At 39.1% G+C, this 21257-nt stretch overlaps 1 protein-coding gene across 5 annotated transcripts in view; it reads right to left on the reverse strand.

Moving 5' to 3' along the window:
* Positions 1-1530: 1530 nt before the first annotated feature.
* Positions 1531-21257, reverse strand: part of GPAM (glycerol-3-phosphate acyltransferase, mitochondrial) — a 46501-nt gene continuing 26774 nt past the window's right edge. For all 5 annotated transcript variants that reach the window (XM_044438680.1, XM_044438661.1, XM_044438651.1 and 2 more), the window contains exons 15-21: positions 15792-16056; positions 15279-15421; positions 14439-14516; positions 10228-10368; positions 8767-8956; positions 8591-8649; positions 1531-5690 (exon numbers count right to left, since the gene is read on the reverse strand). In XM_044438680.1, the coding sequence (XP_044294615.1) occupies positions 5574-5690; positions 8591-8649; positions 8767-8956; positions 10228-10368; positions 14439-14516; positions 15279-15421; positions 15792-16056 (993 nt within the window). In that variant the 3' untranslated portion in view covers positions 1531-5573. The remainder of the gene's footprint in view (positions 5691-8590; positions 8650-8766; positions 8957-10227; positions 10369-14438; positions 14517-15278; positions 15422-15791; positions 16057-21257) is intronic.

A 21257-nucleotide genomic window follows, 5' to 3' on the forward strand; every position in this document is an offset into this window, starting at 1 on the left:
AATTTAAAGAAGACTTGAACAATTTTAGAATGCCAGGCTCTCAGGCAGGCAGGGAAGAGTTGCTTCTTGATGGTACTTTTTCTTTCTCGGCACAAACATTTCTTTGTTGCTCTCTCGTCACTCCCAATTCTAGCCTTGATTTGTTTTCTCCCCACAACTCCTATTTCTCCCTTCCCCATCCCTAGCTTTCTCTCTCCTCTACTCCTTTTCCTCAGTGTTCCCCTTCCTTTCCAGCTTTTGGCTTTGCTATTACTCCCTTTACCACCACCCCTTTTGACTATCCATGCCCTTACAGTGATGGCAGCCATTATGTCACTGGCTACATCTTCCATGGGAGCCATCTTGAGGGGTGCTATCCAAACAGTTCCTCTTGGGGTGGACAGCTTGTGGCTGTCTAACCCAGGGGGTAACATATAATCTAAACTGATATTCTGTATATATACTTTTATTAGCATTACTTTAGAATACTTGCCTAACATATTTTAATAAACTAGTTTCCAAACATTTGATCACATTGCATGGATCTGTCTCTGTTCAACTAAAATCTAAATAAACTGGGGACCACTGTAATTAACCTGGAGGGAAGCTACAGTTTTTACAGGCAAGCAATGGGGCAAATTTGAGCCACGAAAGGGTATGACCACTACATGCAACTTAGGAATGTCACACCCTAAATGCAATTGCTAAAACCCAGCATTGCTGGTGCCCAGGGAACAAATATATATATAAAAAAGTAGATGTGGGGAAGAAACTCATACACAGGAGGGAAATTTCAGAAAACATGAGGATTGGGCATGCCTTAAATCTCCCTTTCCATATGCTGTAGCCCCAATTTAGACTGAAGCCCTAAAAAGAAAGGATTACTGCATGCTACTATTGAATGCAGCATGAAGAATGATTCTCAGTACTACACCAAGATTGTTCAGGTTCCTTTTTTAGGAACCAATCAGCATTTAACTTGAAGCATGTGACTTGTCACAAAAGTTCAAACAATGCTATGAGCAATGGCTTGAGTCTGTTCCAGAGACTCAGGAGGTTCATCCCCACACTTGGCAAATCAGGATCAGCATCTAATTTGTGGAATGATACAACTCTCCACTTATAGGTTAATGAACTAGTGTGTTTCCTTATTTCTACAGTGCTACACCTGAACTGAGGGTCCTTTGCTGCTAAACAGTAGACAATTGTCTAGAAACCCATGAACTGGCACTGTTTTTCGACCAGATGAAGTCTATATTATTTGATCTATATCCTACTTTAAAAAAAAACTCAAAATGACATACATCATTCTCTTCGTCCTGTTCTCATACCCTTATACCCACATACCCTTATACCCACAACAACCCCGTGAGGTAGGTTGGGCTGAGAGTCTGTGACTGGCCCAAAGTCAAGTTCAACTGGAGCGGCAGTATACAAGAGTAGGCTTCACAAGCGTCATGAAGTGAGGTAGTATTTTTGATCTGGTTCTTTTGCCTTTTTTGTGGGAGGAGAGAGGAGATGTAGCCTCTAAAGATTTAGTCACATCACGAAGCATTTTCAAATTGTTTATTAAAATAAAATTAATATGTAGCCCTGTGCTTCTTACAGGAGGTACATAACGAGATGTTAAAATGGAAAAAGTAGTGTGCTCAAACATTTTTCAAGACCATGCTGGTTTCACAAGTAGAAATATGGAGCAGTTACAGTATTTTGCAATCAGCCTCCAGCCCTTCACTGTCGAAAACATCATGTTTGTGTGTGTGTTTTGCATATGGGAAATATTGTATATACTGTATGCAAAATAACAGGCAAAGAGATTGGTTTAAAAATCTGGTGTCACAGAGGAAAGGAAAGGAAAGTTAAGTTATAGAAGAAAGTTAATATTGTAACAGAATAGTTACATATCCTTAGGAAATCAATCATATGGAAAGCTAACATTATCCATTCTCTAAAAGAGAACAAAATACTACACAAATCAACAAGTAACATTTGAAGATGTAAGTGGAATGTTCTTTCTATTAACTTGTAGATGTAAATCTGTATTTTCGTAAGTTGGTTACATTAAGTAAATAAATGTAAATATATATTTTAATATTCTAGGTTAGCCTTTCCCAACCTGGTGTCCTCTAGATGTTTACAGTCAGAACAACTTCTATCCTCCTTGACCATTGGACACATTGGCAGAAGCTGGTAGGAACCGTAGGTCAAACCCCCTGGAGGGTTGGTGCAGGCTGTTCTAGATGCAGAATTAATATAAGTCATCATAATTAAATACTGGAAACTAGAACTTGCCTTAGCAACAGAAAAATGAAGGTTTAAAAATAACCCCCAGAAAGGAAGCAGTCTATTTAGTAACTTTGCAGTAAAAAGCTTTGTACGTTTGTGGAAAAGCAAAGCCACACCCCATGCAACACTGGGCATATTATTCACATCCATGTCACAAGGTCTGTTTCTGCACAACATTCACAGCTTGACATATCTGCACATGCAAAGTCTCTCTGCTTATGAAATCTACACTGAAAAGCATCCCTGCACATCCAGAAGCTAATTATACCATACATATTATCATCAATTCAAATGGACACCACCGTACCCCCAAGAACAACATTTTAACAGTGTAATAACTTACTCTTATTAATATCTAGAAATTGCTTTTGAATCCCTAGATTTCCATTTCTTTTAAGTTAGACAGAACATTTTAATTAAAATTAGGCAAATATCATCCCCATTATATTGCTTAGCTTACTTAATGTGTACTGTAGTGTGATAAAAGAGAAGTTATTTATTTACAAATGCCTACTTATCTGACCTTAAATGGAAGCCATCAGCAATATTCAGAAATTGCTATTCAGAGTATACATTCAGTTTTAACAAATAGTGCACATTAGCAAGGATGAGAAGTAATTGCTCGAAGAAACTAGTAGGTTGTATTAGAACAAATAGAATTCACATCAGCTACTATCTTGCTTGAAAATAGTAAAAGAACAACCTCATCAGTTCAGGTTTAACTGCCCGCTGCTGTCACTGATTTGATGCAACTTTGGTTCAGAAATTCATCTCAAAATGTTAAGCACCTGTTTAGTGACTGTAGACATGCACAGCAGTTCCACTCATGGGGAGCTGTGTGAGAACACTGACAAAATATTGCAATTTATTAAGTGTTTTAATCCATAAAATGTATCTGTAGAAAATATTACTACAACCAATGCGGAGTAAACAGGCAGACTAAAACTGTACAGAAGCTCTGCACTGGAGTGAATGCACAATGCTATTATCACATGAGAATGCTTTTAAAAATTAGCCCAAAACTAAAATGTATATTCATAATCAAATTGTTTCCCAGGCTTCAACTGAATAGAAGGAAGAAGGTGCTGAGAGTATTGTTAACACTGCAGTGGAAATATTTCTTCAACTGATAAGGCAAGAAGTTTTCTCTCTGTATAACTGATGCCATGCTTATTGCTTTAGCCAATATCTAGTATGTAAAACTGCATATCTCATTTAATCCTCTCTCAGAGTTATCATTGCCTTCAATGCAATTACAATCACTTTCCATCAAAAATTATTCAATGTTATAATGGATTAATCACCTTACGTAACATTTCAATGTTGTGACATTAAGTTACAATCATTTTAGAGAACAAAACGCAAGCAGGCAACAAACAGATTCAACGTTCTTGTTCAGAGACAAATCAGAATATTAGCTGTTTTAGAGCTAAATGAAAAAGGTTCAGCTGCTTAATACACTGATACACTAGTTCACCATTCCTATTATGTAGAAAGACCAGTTGATCTTCATACCATCATCCTGCCACTGTAACTGTCTTATGTATGGATCACTGGTTGCTAGTCAGCTCATCCTTAATGATAGACTTTTTATTTGATCATTGTTAGTGTCTGCCGTAATAATCCATAGAACAAAATCATACATGCTCTTTCCTCCCATAGCATTCCATTCTCCTAAAAATCACATCATTGCAATATGACTGGGTTGATCCAACATGGCAACCGAACTGGGGACAACTACCCATGGCAAGTTGCTATCTTGTCTGAACCCAAATCACTTCCTAAAGAGCTGCTTGTTTGGAGGAAATAAAGCCACGGGACAACCCACACCTTGTTCTAGGAACTGTTGAACCTACAATGAACTGTGGTGTCATCCAAACCTGGGAGCCTGATCCCATCACAGGTTGCAAGACGCCATAAATTAGCTGCTCAGCAAGAGTAGCAAAAGCCCCTTGTGCCACAGCCAGTGAATACCACTCCACTGATGCGCAAGCGCCCCTTCAGTGGCTCATTCAATGGCCTCTTTGTGAGGCAACTGGGTATCAGAAATGTGCCCAGTCGAGATGAATTGGTTTTTAAACTTTTTTTTTCATCCCTGTACAAGGGTGTCCTTAAAGCTGTCTAAAATATTTAGTATTGCTGGGCCAACGACCTGGCAATTCTCTGCTGTCAAAATGCAGTAGGACAAGACTCTATATAGATTAATTTGCACTCGCATAACATATTTGGGGGGGGGGGAGAAAAAACACATCCATAAATTTGCAATACCTCCTACCCCCATAAAAATAATGTACCAATTTGCCTTACACATTTTTAAAGAAAAGAAAATCATCTGACAGCTGTCAAAAGTTAGAGACCACCATAAGGGGATGGGATATAGATCTTTCCTCTGGAGCACCTGGAGTGTTCTATGGAAAAAATGGAGGGCACTGTCAGAGCAATAATTAAAAACCAGAAAATCACACCGCTAAAGGAAAGATTTACTTGCCATCCTCTTTCAGCAAAAAATTCTTCACCAATTTGCTTTTCAAGGTACAGATTGATAATTAATAATGAGCAACAAGCCAGCAATGGTGACTCCGAAGTGCAGCTGTCACTGATGACAGCACAGGACTCCAGAATAGGAACCAAATATGCAAATAGCAGCAATTGAAAATGTGCTCATGACTGAAACAGAGAGAAGATGGGTTCCGCCACAAGGACCCTGAGATACTGACTGGAGGAGTGGGGGGACAGAATGGGAGAATAACCCACACTAAGCCTGATAATCTGTTGGGTGTATCATGGGTTGTTCCATGAACAACCCACACTGCATACTTATTCACAGGCTGAGTTGTCATGTTTTAAGAACTCATACAATGAGTTTGTCTATAGACATCGTGTTTGCAGTTTGCATATTATTCCATATTATTTTTTGTTATTCAGAACTGCAGTATTAAAATAACAGGTTGCTGGTAAATATGTTTGTACATTTGTCACAGTCATTAGTCTTGAAGTAAATGTAATGTATTGCAGTGTAAAAACACAATACTTGATGTGTTCATGTAAAAACAAGATTTTTTTGTCTGTTGAGCAAACATGGCTTATCACTTGCATCCAAAATGTTGTAAGTGTTTACTGGGTTACCAGATCTCATAGTTCCAGAAATGTGTATTTAAGAAGGCACTTGTCTTCCTGTGGCTTGGATCAGATAAGGCCTTACCAAAAATGGCACTATAAACACTATGGAAGCAGCAAAAAGCCCTGAAGCTTCATGTCACATTCTCCAATCTACCAACTTCTTGCTGGGAGAAGTCAAGAGATGCACTCTACAGCATTACAAAGCTCAGAATGAATTCCAGCAGTTTTTGCCGATTACACTGAGGTAGAAAAGTGCTGCTCAGTTCCAAAATAGTGTCTTTCTTCTGCTTTGTCTCCTTAAACACCTGAAAGCAAAATGTTGAAGTGTGGTCAGTAATAAAATCAAGACACACTATTTCTTTTCCAATTAAGTGCAGAGCTGTACATTTCAAATATTCTCACAGCCATGTTACTTTAGACTGTCATTTTCAATTTGCAAAAGTCATCCATTGACACAATAATACCATATACAATGTGGTGGCCAAGAGAGGACAACCACAGAAACTTTTACAATCTGTAGGATTCTAAAATGTACTTCATCACCAATAAACATTTTGCAACTGATAAATGCCATTAAGTGAAAATGCATCTCCAATACGATACACAACTGAACTCTTACTCTATCAGAGTCAAACACATAAGTTACATATTGATACATGCTGTGACTAGGAAAAGCCAAAAACAAAACAAAACATGAAAAACAAAACAAAAAAGCCCCACAAAAACACAAAAAACCAAAACAGATTCATGACTGAAAAGGTTTAACTGAAAAGGTTTATCAAAATGCTGTGATACACACTGCAAATCTTACAGGCATGATTAAATATCACTTGAGAAAAAGAAAGATTTTCAGTGGTCTCACACCTGATTCTAGTAATTACTGCGCACCTATAGAAGAGTAATGGTGCCTGCAACTGGGCATTTACACAAGGAAAAATGCTGCACCAAAGCTTTTTGTTCAACTGTCAGGGACTACAGAAGAGCAGATTAGCATTCATAGTGTCGTCAAGAAACCACAGTTTTCAAAAACAACTTGGAGAACTAATGCATGCTCTCTGGATGTCAGAGTGCCAGAGCGAATCAGCGAGGCTTTTAGGATTGGCACACACTTGCCAGCTGGCACTATGTTACAGGTGAGCATCAGGCTGATGCACATTGACAGTGGACATTACTACATGTAATCTTGACATCGGCATGCAAAAACCTAGACTATTTGACAAAGCCCTACAATCCACCCCATTGTTTTTCTGGAGTAAAGAGCAGCAGGGATTGGGTGCATGCATGCACAAGCTGCAATTGGGTGAGAAATCTGGATTTTCTTGGCAAAACTCCCCAGATTCCAGCCTGCTTTCTCTGTGCTCTAAATCTGAGCACTGAGCATTCATGTGTGACATCTGGCAGGAAGCAAGTCCAAGAGGTTGGCTGGTGCACATGGCACCTATGCAGGCACCGTGCAAGTGCAGTTCTAACCCAAGTGATGTGTGAACTTTGCATTCTCTGCGTAATTTGTGCAAAACATGTCACTTTATACAAAGAAGGGGTCTGCTAGCATTTCCAAGCATTTGTAGATTTGATCTCAGGTCAGCTCGCTTCCTGGCCAGGGCTAAACACAAGAAAGAAGCTCAGCAAGCAGAAAAGAACCAGATTCTGGCCATAACTTTGTATCTCTAGTTGCAAGTCACATTTAATGGCTTAAAATGAGTTGCTCTATTCTCCTACCAAGAACAGTCTTCTAAAGGTTGAAAAGAAGTTACTTGGTGTAACTGCTTTTGTTATTATGGGGGGGACGGGGATGTACAACTTCTATGATAGTGCTAGCCCAGGAATAGAAACTATTATCTAGCATCAGCACAGAACATGTCGGAGAATGGTCAGTATATGGTGGGTCCTAATGGTGGTGAGAATTTAGACAGCAGTTCTGGGAGCCAGACTTAAAGGTTTTCGGTAGGCCCACTGTTTCTAAAGGTAATGTGGCAGGGTCTCAAAGAATAATTTAAAGGATAAAATGGAAATTCAGATATTTAAGACAAATGACACGGGCATTGTGGAACAAATAAATCAGAGACAAAGGAGTCCCGAACACACATAGGACTTGGCTGCAGATATTTACAGTTGTATTTAAAATTGAAGACTTCAGAATATATTTCAGATTTTTATCCTCAAGACTTGGGTGTTTATCCCATTAAACACATTCAGTGATAATCAGGTACTTCTAGCATCAGGGACTTACTCTATTGCTCTTTGTGATACAATACAAATTGCCTGAGATGATCCATTCTTCTGACCCTGCCTTAGCACAACCCTTTAGCCTAAAAGTTTCATTATACTTTTATACTGCACTGGGACAGTTCTCATGTTACAATAAACCACTGTACACCACTTCACATGGTTCTTCTAGGGTTAACCAAAGGTTATCCTGCTTCAAGGTGCTCATATTAATGTATAAATCCCTAAATAGCTTAGGACCTGGATATCCTAAGGAACGCCTTTTTCCTTATATACCTCCCTGGACCCTAAGATCTTCAACCGAGAGCCTTCTATGAGAGAGCCACCTTTAAAGGAAGCAAGGAAGGGGAAGGGCCTTTTCAGTAGTGGTGCCTCATGTATGGAACCAATCCCTTAGGGAGGTGTGCCTGGAACCAATACTTTAATCATTTCAGTGCCAAGTGAAAACATGTTTATTTTACTGTTATTTTAACTGTTGATTAGAGGTGTGTTTTTATAAAGGTTTTTATTATAATAATTGGTTGCACTGGTTTAAGATGTTATTATTTATTCTGTGTTATGGTTGTTCATCTGTGGTTTTCACATGTATTCTTGTATAAATTTTTGGTTACTTGTTATGTTGTTTTAATGTTTATTCTGACAGCAATGTGCTGAGAGAATAATATACAAGAATCTTAACTAACTAACTAGCTAACTAACCAAGGATGCCCATGTCTACATGACATAACTGGCTGCAATGTGCCCCTGCTGTAGCTTATGGCAGCTGACACATGTTTTGGAGGAAGATTGAAATAAATTGAAATAAACTACAGCAGATTACTGTGATGAGTGAATCAGAACATTCTCAATTTAAGGATTAAGCTTTACATTTACCAGTGCGTAAATCTCAGAACTTAGAACATATACCAAGAACTTAGTATGCCTAATACACATGTTTGGGTGTACTATAAGAGACTATAAAAACAAACAGAATACTTACTCCCATGTCTTTAAAGACTTTCACTGCATTTTTTGCAAGGCAGTAAGTGGCACTCTCAGCTGTAAAGGTAGAGAAATTGAAAGGAAACATCTGTCAGGCTGAACATAGGTAAATACTAAGAAAAATATATTTAAGCACAGGGGATGTTTTCCACAGAAAGCAGATGTTCGACATACCATATACTGCAACATTCTTTTCTGTTCTCATTATTAGGTACTTGTGTAATTTTTGAAGATATTCAGATTCTCTAACCGGACCACTGAAATTATGGATGAAGATGGCAGCAGAGCTGTATGCCTCAAGTAAGGGTCCCAGCAGCTTCTGCAGGAAAGTGATGTATTGCTGGTGTTCCTCTGACTGACTCACCTACATAAGGCAAGAAGAGAACACAGCCGCTACTCAGTCATGAGCAGCAAAGGAAGATAAAGTATGATACAGCAAACCCTTATGCACGCTAGATCTTTTTTCCCAATCCACAAATACACGATACATGTATCATATACAGTATATATCACCAATTCTCCAAGTGCCAGTCCTAATGTGCTCTAAATGTCACAGCCACACACTAGAGAGAGATCCTGGCAGGCTTGAGGGACATCCAAAATTGTGCTGGGAAAATTTTCATAGAAAAGCTCTTAGAGAAGAATCCTCTTCTCCCATGCATTCGAATGAGGGGGCTATCAACTGCAGAGTGATTGTTGGAGGGGAATAAAATGCAGCACCTGGAATTCTGAAAGGTAATGCTCAATGTGGCAATGTTTTGCTTCAGCTTCCACTTGTCTTATAAGGTAATAGCAATATGGGGTTACTCAGAAACCAGACAAAGGTATCAGCATGCTTGGGGAATAATTTCATCTGCTGTCAATTGGGAAAGGCCTGGGCTAATACTGTTCTTCGCTCAATGCCTTGCATCACTGGCTGTGAGCAAAGAGGACTCCTGCCACCTTTCCATGAACAGCTTTGCTGCCACTCCTCAATGTAACGCTTGGAACAGCCCTGAAAAAAGACCCATTACTGCCTTGCAGCCTTTGGAAACCAGTAAGAGGATTCAAACGTGTTGTACAGTTCACTCAGAGAAACAAAGTCTCCCCTACTAAAGACCAGAATGTGGGTCCAATCTGTCCTCTTTGCACTATGATGGGGCTGTGTCCTTTCTTATTAATTCTCTATTGTTCTTATTGTCATCACTTAGCCCCATTTTAATAATGACTTTTGTTTGATTTGATTGCTGTTTAAGAATTTTTAACACACTGCCTTCAAAGAAATAAGGAGTCTAATAACGTATCTAACAGAGTTAATGGCTCTATTTCAGAGCCAAACTGCTTACCTTTGTGAAGTTAAGAAAGGATTTGTCAGATTACATACCAAAAATCAATTACAAAATAACAGTGTCCCCATTTCAACAGGATTATCGATGCGGGTAAACTCAGTGCACAAATAAATCTGGGTACCTTACCATAAGTGAGCATGAAGAATGCAAGAGGAATTCTTTACTTTTCAACAAAACCAGTCTCAGATTATCTCAAGTATCCTTGATTAAGCCTAAATTTCACATTACCTCTCAGCCATTCTGTTCAATACAGTTACAAATTTGAAATATCTAGGAGTAACAGTTGCTCCTATAGGGAATGTAGTACCTTTAGGTAGCAATCTCTCTGCTCTTCACCAAAATCACTGTCTTCATCTTCTTCATCACTCCTCCAAGACAATGGCTCTGGTAGTTTCTTTTCCCAGTGTTGCTCTGCAACGGTAGGACTAATATCCTCCTGTTCATCTTGCTTAATATAGAAGTAAGAAGTAAGAATCAGACCAACAGTAGCATGCTTGAGTAAGGGTTTTTTCCCCCTTTTTGTAACCTCTCTGGAGCAACTATTGTAGAGAGATTTGAGCTTTGAACTACTGCTTGACCACGTACTTCAGAACCCAAATGTTATCCAAACAAGTAGAGGATGGGACATCAATACCCCTATTAAGTGCTCACAACTGGCAAGGAGGAATGTTCCCTGTAAACATTGTATGGATCTATCCATGCAACTGTAGAAGCAAGATTACGCTGTGCTTTATAAAGGTATTTCTAGTGTGCCCATTAATACAGACCAACAAAATGACAATTACTAGCCTTTGTCTGACCATCCAGTACAGCCTTTCCAAGCCTGGTGTCCTCCAGATAGAACCTTGCTGGATCAGGCAAAGCCCATCTAATCCAGCATTCTCTTCATACAGTGGCCAATGAGCTACTGTAGGAAACCTTCCCACAGGACATGAGTGCAACAACTCTTTCTCACCCATACTCTCCAGCAACTGCTGCACAAAAGCAGACTGCTTCTTCCACTGGGGCAACAAATACTCTATAAGACTAGTAGCCCTAGATAACCATATCCTCCATGAAAGCGCACAATCCCACTTTAAAGCCATTCAAATTAGTGGCCATCACTCTACCTCTGAGCCACCTTTGCCATTTTGATGTCCAGTCTGCTAGCTTTGGGAGATCCTTTCAGAATTACTTACCATCTTTTTTGTTTGTTTAACCATCCTAAGTAATTTGATACCATCAGCAAATCTGACCATTTCACTGCCCATTACTAATTCCGGCTCATTTGTGAATAAGTTTAAGTTAAAAAAAAATGGTTCCAATATAGATCCCTATGGAACCTCACTGTTTATATCCTTCTATTGGGGGAATTTACCATTTAATCCCATTCTCTATTTTCTGTAATTTAACCAGTTACCCATCCATAAGAGGACCACTCCTCTTATTCCACAGAGGCCTTTGATGAAGGTCTTTGTCAAAAGTCTTTTGAAAGCCAAGTAAATAACTTCTACTAGATCATGATGATGCACACATTTACTGGTAATCTCAAAAACACTAAAAGGTTAGTGAGACAGAGTTTAAGATTGTGGAAGCCATGTTGATGTTTTGTCAGCAAGGCTTTTCTTTCTACATGCTTATTATCTTTAAGAATGCATTCAATCAGTTTACCCAGAACAGCAAGCCTATAATTTCTTGCAGCCTGATTGGATCCCTTTTTTAAAAATGGTGTTACACTGGCCATTCTCTAGTCCTCCAGTACAGAGACTAATCTTAGGGCCACATTGCATCTTTTTGTTAAAAGATTAGCAGTTTTATATTTGAGTGCTTTAAGAATTTTGTGATGGTTACCATCCAGGCCTACTAATTTATTAACTTCCAATTTATTGTTAGGTTGAGAACGTAATCTTTGGTTGCCACTGTCCCTTTCACTTCCTTTCTGAAAACATCAGTTCAAACATAGGTTTTTGCCCTATATCTTCTTCAGTAAAGACTGATGAAAAAAGGGGTCATTCAGCTTGTCCTTGTACTGCTTTAACACCATTACCATTCAATCTTCCAACTACTGCCCCAGCTGGTTTCCTTTTCCTAATACAGGCAGTCCCTGAGTTATGAACATCCTAGTTACAAACATTCATACTTCTGAATGAGCTGCCCTAAAGCCTATTTATTTTTTAAAATTACTGCAGAAAATCATCATCATTGTAGAGAGACAGAAAGCAAAAGGGGAGGAGTGAGGGAGGCCTCCAAATCAAGCCTTTTTGACCTGCCCATCTGGAAATGGAAATCCCTCCAGCATTGGTGCAAAGAGGAGACACTGGTGAGTGAAAGGGAGGACAGAAATAAGAATGTAATAAATGAAAAAGTGGAGCACTGCTGGATCAGGCCAAAGTCTGAGAGACAGAAAGAAGCAATTCTTTCTTAGTGTACACAGCATTAAGATTTGGGAGGGAGGATAGAGATATTTGCAGTTTTTCCACTTTCAGTGGAAACCCACGAATGTGGAGGTCTGAATGTACTATATTGTGTTTGAGATGTTTTAGTGTATATGGAAGAGTTTCATAAGTGCATAGAAATGTAAAATATACTATTTTATACCCTAACCCATACTATACTAAAACAAACATTTGGCTTTGTCAAGCTAACCATGACATATATATATATGTGTGTGTGTGTGTGTGTGTAACTTTTGCACCGTAAGTAGGATCATCTATATATAGTTACTTCCTTTTGTACGTAAGTAGGATCATCTATCTATCTATCTATCTATCTATCTATCTATCTATCATCCTATTTACATACAAATTCAACTTAAGGACATTCTCAGGAATGGAACTCATCTGTACCCCACAGACTGTCTCTACATTTAAAGCACTCTTTATTGTTGGCCTTGATGTTGTTAGCAATATGGTCCTTAAAATGCATGTTTGCATCTCTTTTTCTCTGCTTATGTCTCCTTTGTATAAGCATGTACTCCCTTTTGTTTTCCTCATCTGGGCAAGGCTTCCATTTTCTAAAGGAAGTCTTCTTCTCTTTTATAGCTTCCTTGATCCTGTTCATAAAAATATTTGAACAGCATTGCAAAGGACCCACAAACCAGTGAGAGCTAGATGTTTGAAAAGAAGAAAAAGCTAAGAGCATCAATATCAATGTGAACAGTGCCCTCTACAGGACAAAGTGTTCATTAAAGTACTTGATACTGCAGGTTAACAGGACCACATCAGTGGACAAATAAGAGTGTTCCTTTTGTACAAAGGCAAAACTTCACCATGAATGAAAGAGAAACAGTGCAAGGGTTTCTATGGCATAAGCCATCCTATTCCTAATGCATACCATGGGTAGTAGTCTCCTCACTCCTCTCATAGGCATCCTACTGCAGGCACACTATCCCACCCCTCATGATCATAAGCCATTTTGGATCACCTTAGCTTGTTCTTCCCTTTTATTCCCTTCTCCCAGAGACTGCAGAAGGCAGCTCTCATATCCCATTTGGCAATTCTGTTTTGGCAGTTATGAACATTCCCATCAAAATGATCCAGTGGCACCTTGGAGCAGTTGCCTGAGATTGCCCCACCTCTTAAAAATGTTTTTTCACCCCATAATGTGTGTAAAGGGTTGTACTTATTTAAAAAAAATCTCTGGGTGGATTTGCACAAATCTTGACACTCCCAGGGTCCTTGGGAAAATACAAAACCAGCAGGGATCTGATTTACAGGTATAGTTGCTCACTGACAGTTCAACTCAGCTATCAAACAGCAAAGCTCCATGTTTCAGGTGGATTTTCTAAGGGTCAAAATGTTCTATTTTGGCAGGAAAATACACAAATAGATAAGACTCTACATACCTGTATACTTTGCTGCTCAAAAAGAAAGTGTTAACACCTTAGAAATCCCTTAAATAGTGAGGTTTGCTGTTTGACAGCCCAAATGAGGGATCAAAAGCAATTAGACAATGGGGATCTTGGCTAGTTTTGCATGTGCCCAAGATACTATTATCTCAGAAACAACAGAACTATCAGGGGTAAACATGTTTCTCTCCCCTGTATTTTCCACTTCACAGCACAGTATTATAGCTTTTACTGATTCTTCTATCCCTTGAGGCATGCAAATACCATTGAGCTTACCCACTAGACTCTGCAGCCTTAAAAATCTCTCTTGGGGAATGTTGTTTAGTCTGAATGAACTTAACTGTCCTTGTCTGAAAAAGTACTGTGCATGTATGTGCAGAAACCTATTCTGTATTCAAAGCTGAAGAATTATCAAGTGTTATTAAGGTTCATCCTCCATTTCATGTCAACAATAAAAGCTGCAAAACATCACATTTCCAAACAGGGAAATGCAACATTCAGAGCTATCAAATCTATTTAACTTGGTCCAGAAAGGCAGTTAGACAGTACAAATATGTATATGATTATCTGGCACTATCTTTCTGGTCTCTCAAGAATATTTTAGGTGCTACTAATTCCTTAGAGGGGGAAGTCAACTTTTTAAACAGCAAGTCAACTTTTTAAATACCTGAGATATCCTATCAGCATCTTACCTCGGCTATCAAAAGAATTCCATACTGTATGAACTGTTCGATTGCTTCATGACACACTTGACATAATGGTTGGCAGGGCTGAATAGAAGAAAAAACAGAAAAAGGAATCAGATCACTTACGACAACTCTTCCGTCATGTCCTCCCCCGGCCCAAATTAAGAACATCTGCTCTGTAAACTGCAATTGTGCAAGCAGCCTGTGCATGTTGAAAAGAAAAAGCTTTGAAAAAGTTCATTCTCTCTTGCAGACGTTTGCAAAGTAACAGAGGCTACTTTGTCTAAAATGCTCTGAAACACACAGCTTGCCTTTTTTTAGCCTATCTATACCTAAAATACTATGTTATGAATAATCAAAGCAGTTAAAAATTGTATCAACATGTGCATCCTCACTTCAACACCATCTGCTACTTTGACAGTGCTCATTTCCTATCACAATACCCCGCCCCACAAAATAGCACCAAACCATCATCTGCAACCAAGGCCATGATTGTTCTCCGTTACGTCAATCAGTGTCATCTGTGTTTCATACTGCCCTTCATAACTGTACCTCCTTTACACCTTCAGTTTTAATCTTTTGCATATATACTCTGTCATACATTAAATTATCAAATCTAGGCTTCCAAGTTTTGTATAATTCTACTTGCTTCCCATTGTTCTGTGTAACACACATGCCTTTCCTCACAGCCAGTTATAATCATATTTCTCTTTACAGACCCCATTTCTTAAGTTTTAAAGTGCCTTGGTATTCCAAATGCATTCACTTTAATATGGAACAATACAATATAACATAAATGATGCATGGTGGTAATATTAAAGCATCTCTTTCACACATAAAACATACCAATGAAATAATGCCTTCATTAGAAAGCAAGTAAGATAGGCTGGCAGCTTTGCGAACAAGTTGTTCCTGACTAATCATGTGGGATGGAATTCCATTGGTACCATTCCTCTGCCTTTTATTTTGCATGGCATAGAGGCTACAAGCTGTAACAAAAAGAACACAAGAACTGTTAGCTTCAAACAAGTTTCTTTTTTATCGGAATTTAGTTTCAAGAATCAACACATGATAGTATGTGACAAACCTAACCATTTTTGCAAAGTAAATGGTATATCTCTTAAGTGACAGGAGCAAAATTACACCCCAGTGCATTTAGGAATTAGAATGTACACGATATGGAAGCCTAGGAAAACTGTGTTCTTCAATACTAAGTTATGTAGTGCTCAGAAGCCCTTAAAATGAAGTTTGGACTAATAATTCTTGTTGCCACCATCTCAAAGATAGATGGAATTCCAGAATAGCCCAATGAGGTCAAATAAAAATGCATTATTCATTATGATTCACTTTCAAACATACCAATGATAGCCTCTTTAAAGAAAACATGTAGTAGCCCATTGCTGTAAAAGTTGAGTTCAAAGACAGCAGGAATAGATGTGATTGGAGCGATGAAGAACTCATTATTTCGGCTGGTATTTGTGATGGTGATACAGTTCCCCAGCAAATGGATAGCATGCATGACAACATCTTCTGAATTCCCCGAAAATCCCAAATCATAATCCCGAGCCAGGACCTCCTCTTTCATGGAGAAAAAGTCTTCCACCAGCTTGGATAGATCAATTCCCTGAAGAAAACCAGTCATGAGATTTGAGACAGTACCTTCTTAGAACAAAACCACTTTTGAAACTCAGGAAAATCCTTTTATCTAAATCATTATTTTCAAAATCTACATATCTGAATTCCAAGTACTTCAGTAAGGTACTTCTGTGTAAGTAGCAGGAGTACTTATGAAAACAGATGATAATCTGTAAAATTTGTTACCCACGCTACTATCCATAAAATTTATGTTGTACTGTTCTAGTCTAATATATTAACAGTGTCCATCAAAAATTATGTGTGTACGAAATGTTCACACAGCTCTAAATTATATATATATCGCCTCAGAACCACTATGGCTTAAGAAATCTGGACTAAGATTCCTGGGAGTATTTCCAGAAACGCTGCAGTATAAGAATCTCAAGGTAGCATCCCAGAAAGCTCAAGTTACACTGCTGAATCCCCTTTCTGAGATGCTTAAGAAAGAATGCCTGAGATGCTTAAGAAACACATTCTTTTCCACCAAGACTATGAACAGCTCTTTTAATAATGGCCTCCATAGGAACAGCATTTCTTTGCTGCATTCTAAGTATTTGAGCCTTACAATACCATCGTCAATGCACTGCTCAGAAATGCTGACCAGCTGACCTTCTGCTTAATTGGAAAAGAAAAAATGCAGTTTTCTCAGCTCTGCCTCTCACATTCCATTCACTGAACACTCAGTTATTTGGCCATGAACATGCATGGCATTATCCCTTACAGTTTCTTTAAGGAAAAAGTAGGAAGAGCAGATTAAAGCAAGTATTGTACCATGCAACACAGCAGTCCAAGCAGCTTAGATTAACATCCTAGAAGTTTAATGCCATAGCAATTGTACTCATTCCACAAGACCCTGCATACGAACCTTCAAGTAGGAAACTTTCAAAGATGCGAATGTGCTTTTGTGTACTTTACTGTACTAAATTGAGAGTGTTGAGTCCAGCAAAGCATTACACAGGTTGCATCACCCTAACAGTAAAGCCATATGAGGAAGAACCCATCAGATTAGCAACATGGGTGCACTTTCACACTGCCATGTACCCAGAAGTATAACTTCAGGAAGTCCTCCAGTGACATCAACCAAGTCCTTCAGTGTTGTTATAACTGTTATTACAGGACAGTATTATATAGCAGACTGTGTTAGTTGGGTACCTAGGCTACCTTTGTTGGACTTACAAACAAATTGGACTTATGAATGTGTTCTCGGAATGGAACTTGTTTGTATGAAAGGGACTTGGAAATATATGCTATATTTTCAATCCGTTTAACTGAAATGAAGTTAAGTCTAATGAGGGCCAACAGTACTCCTTTTTTTCCCATATTGGGAACCAGTCATTCTACTTCCTGTGTACTCACTGACCAGAGAAGCTGCTACCCCACCTGGTCCAAGGGCTATACAAGCTAGCTGGCTCCCAGAGAATGACTGAACAGGGAACGCTAACAAGATTTTGGCAGAAAAATATAGTAAAAGAGGCAACAAAGACAAAGAGGCAAATGACCTGGAGTAATCTAAGGGACTGCCTGAGAGGAGCGGCTGATTACTCTTAGCAGCTCTGAAGATGAGGTGGTACTTTCAGTTTCCTGCTTCTCAGCTGAACAGAACAGAAGCTGCCTCCCCACCTGGTCTACAGGCTACACAAAGCAAGTCAACAAGCTCCCAGACAGCAAGTGAACAGGCAGCTCTAGCAGGAGTTTGGTAGCAGAGTGACACTGGAACAGCAGACAAAGGCAACAATGTAAGGAGACTGCAGTAAACTCAGAGAATATCTGTTCTAAGTGGTCAGGTACTCCACATGTCCTCCTGACAGTTACAACTGAACCTTCCAGCTACATCTTGAGAGCTAGAAGTGAAAACTAACAGGATTTTGGCAGCAGAATTCAGCAGGGGAGGTTCCTAATTGTTGTTGTTGTTGTTGCTATTATAACACACACTTATATACTACTAGGATGTTGTTATTAACCTTAAGGGGAAGCAAGAAAAAGTACAGGCTATTCTATTACAATTATTAAGGTAGAATCAAAAAGGGAATAAAGACTAAGGACTGGGGGCCTGCAAGGTGTGTACAATGTTTGCCTTTTTGCCTGAAATAAATACAGCCTACACGTGCAACAATTGCAAGCCGGTTCCTGCGTTGGAAAAGGCAAGAATACTGGAGCATCCATTCTGAAGATCTAAGAAAAGATGAAGCCTTCTTAGACACATAACAGCGAGCTAGAAGAACAACAGCCATTTAAGGCAGAAGCGGAGAATCCTGAGACAAGAGAAATGAAATAGAGAAAACTTTCTGGGAAAGACTGACAATTAGCAGCCAAAGGAGTAGAAGACACTCTGCACATGTTGAAGCAGTGGAACTATAGAATCTCTCTCAGGTACTGAGACAGGAATACAACCTGCAGAGGAGGAAAGACAGGGCACCCTGTGCAACAGCAAGCAAGAAAGTCAGTTAAGCAGAAGCAATAAAACCAAGGCCTACAGCAACAAGATGAGTAGTAGTTGTGAAATGGAATGAGAATTTATGTATGCCACAGAGACCAGATATGGATTCACATGCTTAAGAGATGTGACCAAAAGGTTGTCAGTACTCATAAAGCCCACTGATATATATCCCTTCATTCTCATCTACACAGGAACAAAGAATACCACCAAGCAGAATTCTGAAGAAATCATGTCAGACTTTGAAGTTTTGAGAAGGAAATTAAAAAACTTTGAGGCCTAGATAGTTCTCTCATTCATTCTTCCAGTACTTGGAAAATGACTAGAAAGGGAAAGAAAAATACTCTGGATGAATGCCTGGCTACAGAGTTGGTGCCAGTGGAAGATAATAGATTCTAGGAGCACAGGCTATTGTTCCTAGAACATGAACTACTGGCAAGGGATGGGTTGCACCAGACAAGGACTGGTGAGAATGTGTTTGACCACAGCAAGAGGAAATTAATCAGGGTTCTATAAGAAAAGTAACTTGAAGAGTAACAACTGACAAAGGCTTATTCACCACAACAGAGAAAATTCCAATAGCACCGAATAATAGTCTTCCAAAAAATGTAGGAAGAAAGCTAGACTATAAAGTACAGAGTCTTTGATAGGTATATACTGAAGCTAGTGTATGAACTCTTAATACAGAAGAGCTTAATACAGAAGAGCAAACACAGCTGTAAATGAAACTTGGCGGGATAAGTCCCATAACTGGACTTCAGCAATTGAAACATATAACTTGTTCAAGAGGAACAGAAGGAACAGAAAGGGAGGAGGAGTTGTGCTATATGTTAAAGATATAAATCTCTGCAGAGAGCTAGAGGAGCATAAGCTTAGTGGCCCCATCGAGACAATCCATATTAAAATAAATGGGAGCAAATAGAACACAGTGGTTGCTACTACCAGCCATTGAGTCAAGCAGAAGACATGGATAATGTTTTTGAAAAGCAAATTGCCAATTTTTTAAGGAAGCAAAGGAAGTAAAGTACATGTACAGGAAATAGATGGAAGGCCAGTCTACAAAGGAAGAGTATAGGCAGGTAGCATGGAATGGCTTGGATAGTGTCACGCAGGTTAAAGCTGAGAATAAACTGAAGTGAGCAAAGAAGCTTCTTCTGGTATGTGCATAATAAAAGGCAGAGGAACAAAATGGTGGATAAGCTACTTAATGAGGACAGCAAAATTGTATCACAGGACAATGAAAAGACAAAAGTGGTTCAGTCTTTTCCCAAAAGAGGGTCCTCTATGACTTTCTTGGTGAAGTACAAGCCAAAGGGATTGCAGCTTGAGATTCACAGGAAAATGGTCAAGGAACACTTCATTACTTTGAATGAATTCAAATCTCGAGAGCTCAATGAACTATATCCTCAAGTAGTAAAGGAACTGGCAGAAGAACTCTCAGAACTACTATCTATTATCTTTGAGAAACCCTGGAGGACAAGTAAAGTACCAGATAACTGGAGGAGTACTAATGTTGTCTGTAGCTTCAAAAAAGGGAAAAAAGAAGGAACCTGGGAACTACAGACCAATCAGTCAAACATCAATCTCTCAGAAAATTCTGGAGCAGATTATAAAGCAGTCAATCTGCAAACTCCTTGAAAACAATGCAGTGATTGCTAGAAGCCAACATGGATTTCTCAGGAACCAATCCTGCCAGACTAATCTCATCTCATTTTTCAATCAGGTAACCTCCCTTGCGGTCTGTGGAAATACTGTGGACATGCCTTCACTAAAAGTGGGTAGATGGAGCAAATATCAGAATTTTCCACAGTTGGCTACAGTATCAGACTCCAAGAATGTTTACCAATGGCATCTTTAGAAATTGGGGAGAAGTAACAAGAGGGTTGGCAGAAGGTTCAATCGTGGGCCCATTGCTCTTCAACATTTTTATTAATGACTTAGATGAAGAGGAATGCTAATCTGAAATTTGATGAGATGTCTAATTTGAACATTGGGTGGGTAGCTAATTTCCTGGAAGACAGAAACAAAATTCAAGCGATATACTGATATACTGGAGCACTGGGCAGAAATCAAAAGAATGACATTTATTAGAGACAAATGCTGAGCTCTGCACCTAGGAAAAAGAAACCAAATACATAGCTACAATACATGGGATACGTGGTTCAACAATACTACAAGAGAGAAATTTATTGGAATTGCTGTAGATCATAATGCAGTACTAGTCACATATGGATGTGGCTGCTAAAAAGGCAAATAGCCCAAAGGCTATTGGGTTGTACTGATATAAGTATCACTTCTAAATTACATGAAGTACTTGTTCCCTTCTATTCAGCACTTGTTAGGCCTCCTCTTGAGTACTGCATCCAATTCTGAGCACCACAGTTGAAGAAAGATGCAGAAAAATGGGAAATGTTTCAGAGAAGACCCAAAAACATGAGACTGGAAACAAAACCATATGAGGAAAGACTAAGAGAACTGGACATGTTCATCCTTGAGAAGACTGAAGGGATACATACAGGTATTCATGTATTTGAAAGGAGATAGGGATTCATGTATTTAAAAGGAGATTCAGAGGAGGGCCAGGGTCTATCCTTCATCTTCCCGGAATTCAGGACCCAGAATAATGGGCTGAAGTTATTGGAAGCCAGATTCCACCTGAATGTCAGGAAAAACTTCCTGTGCAATATGAAAATGGAACTAATTGCCTAGGCAGGCCATGGGCTCTCTCACACTGGAGGCATTCAGGATGCCATTAG

The sequence above is a fragment of the Varanus komodoensis genome, unplaced genomic scaffold (genome assembly GCF_004798865.1).
Source record: "Varanus komodoensis strain SLA01 unplaced genomic scaffold, ASM479886v1 scaffold1, whole genome shotgun sequence".
In the NCBI taxonomy this organism is placed as follows: domain Eukaryota; kingdom Metazoa; phylum Chordata; class Lepidosauria; order Squamata; family Varanidae; genus Varanus; species Varanus komodoensis.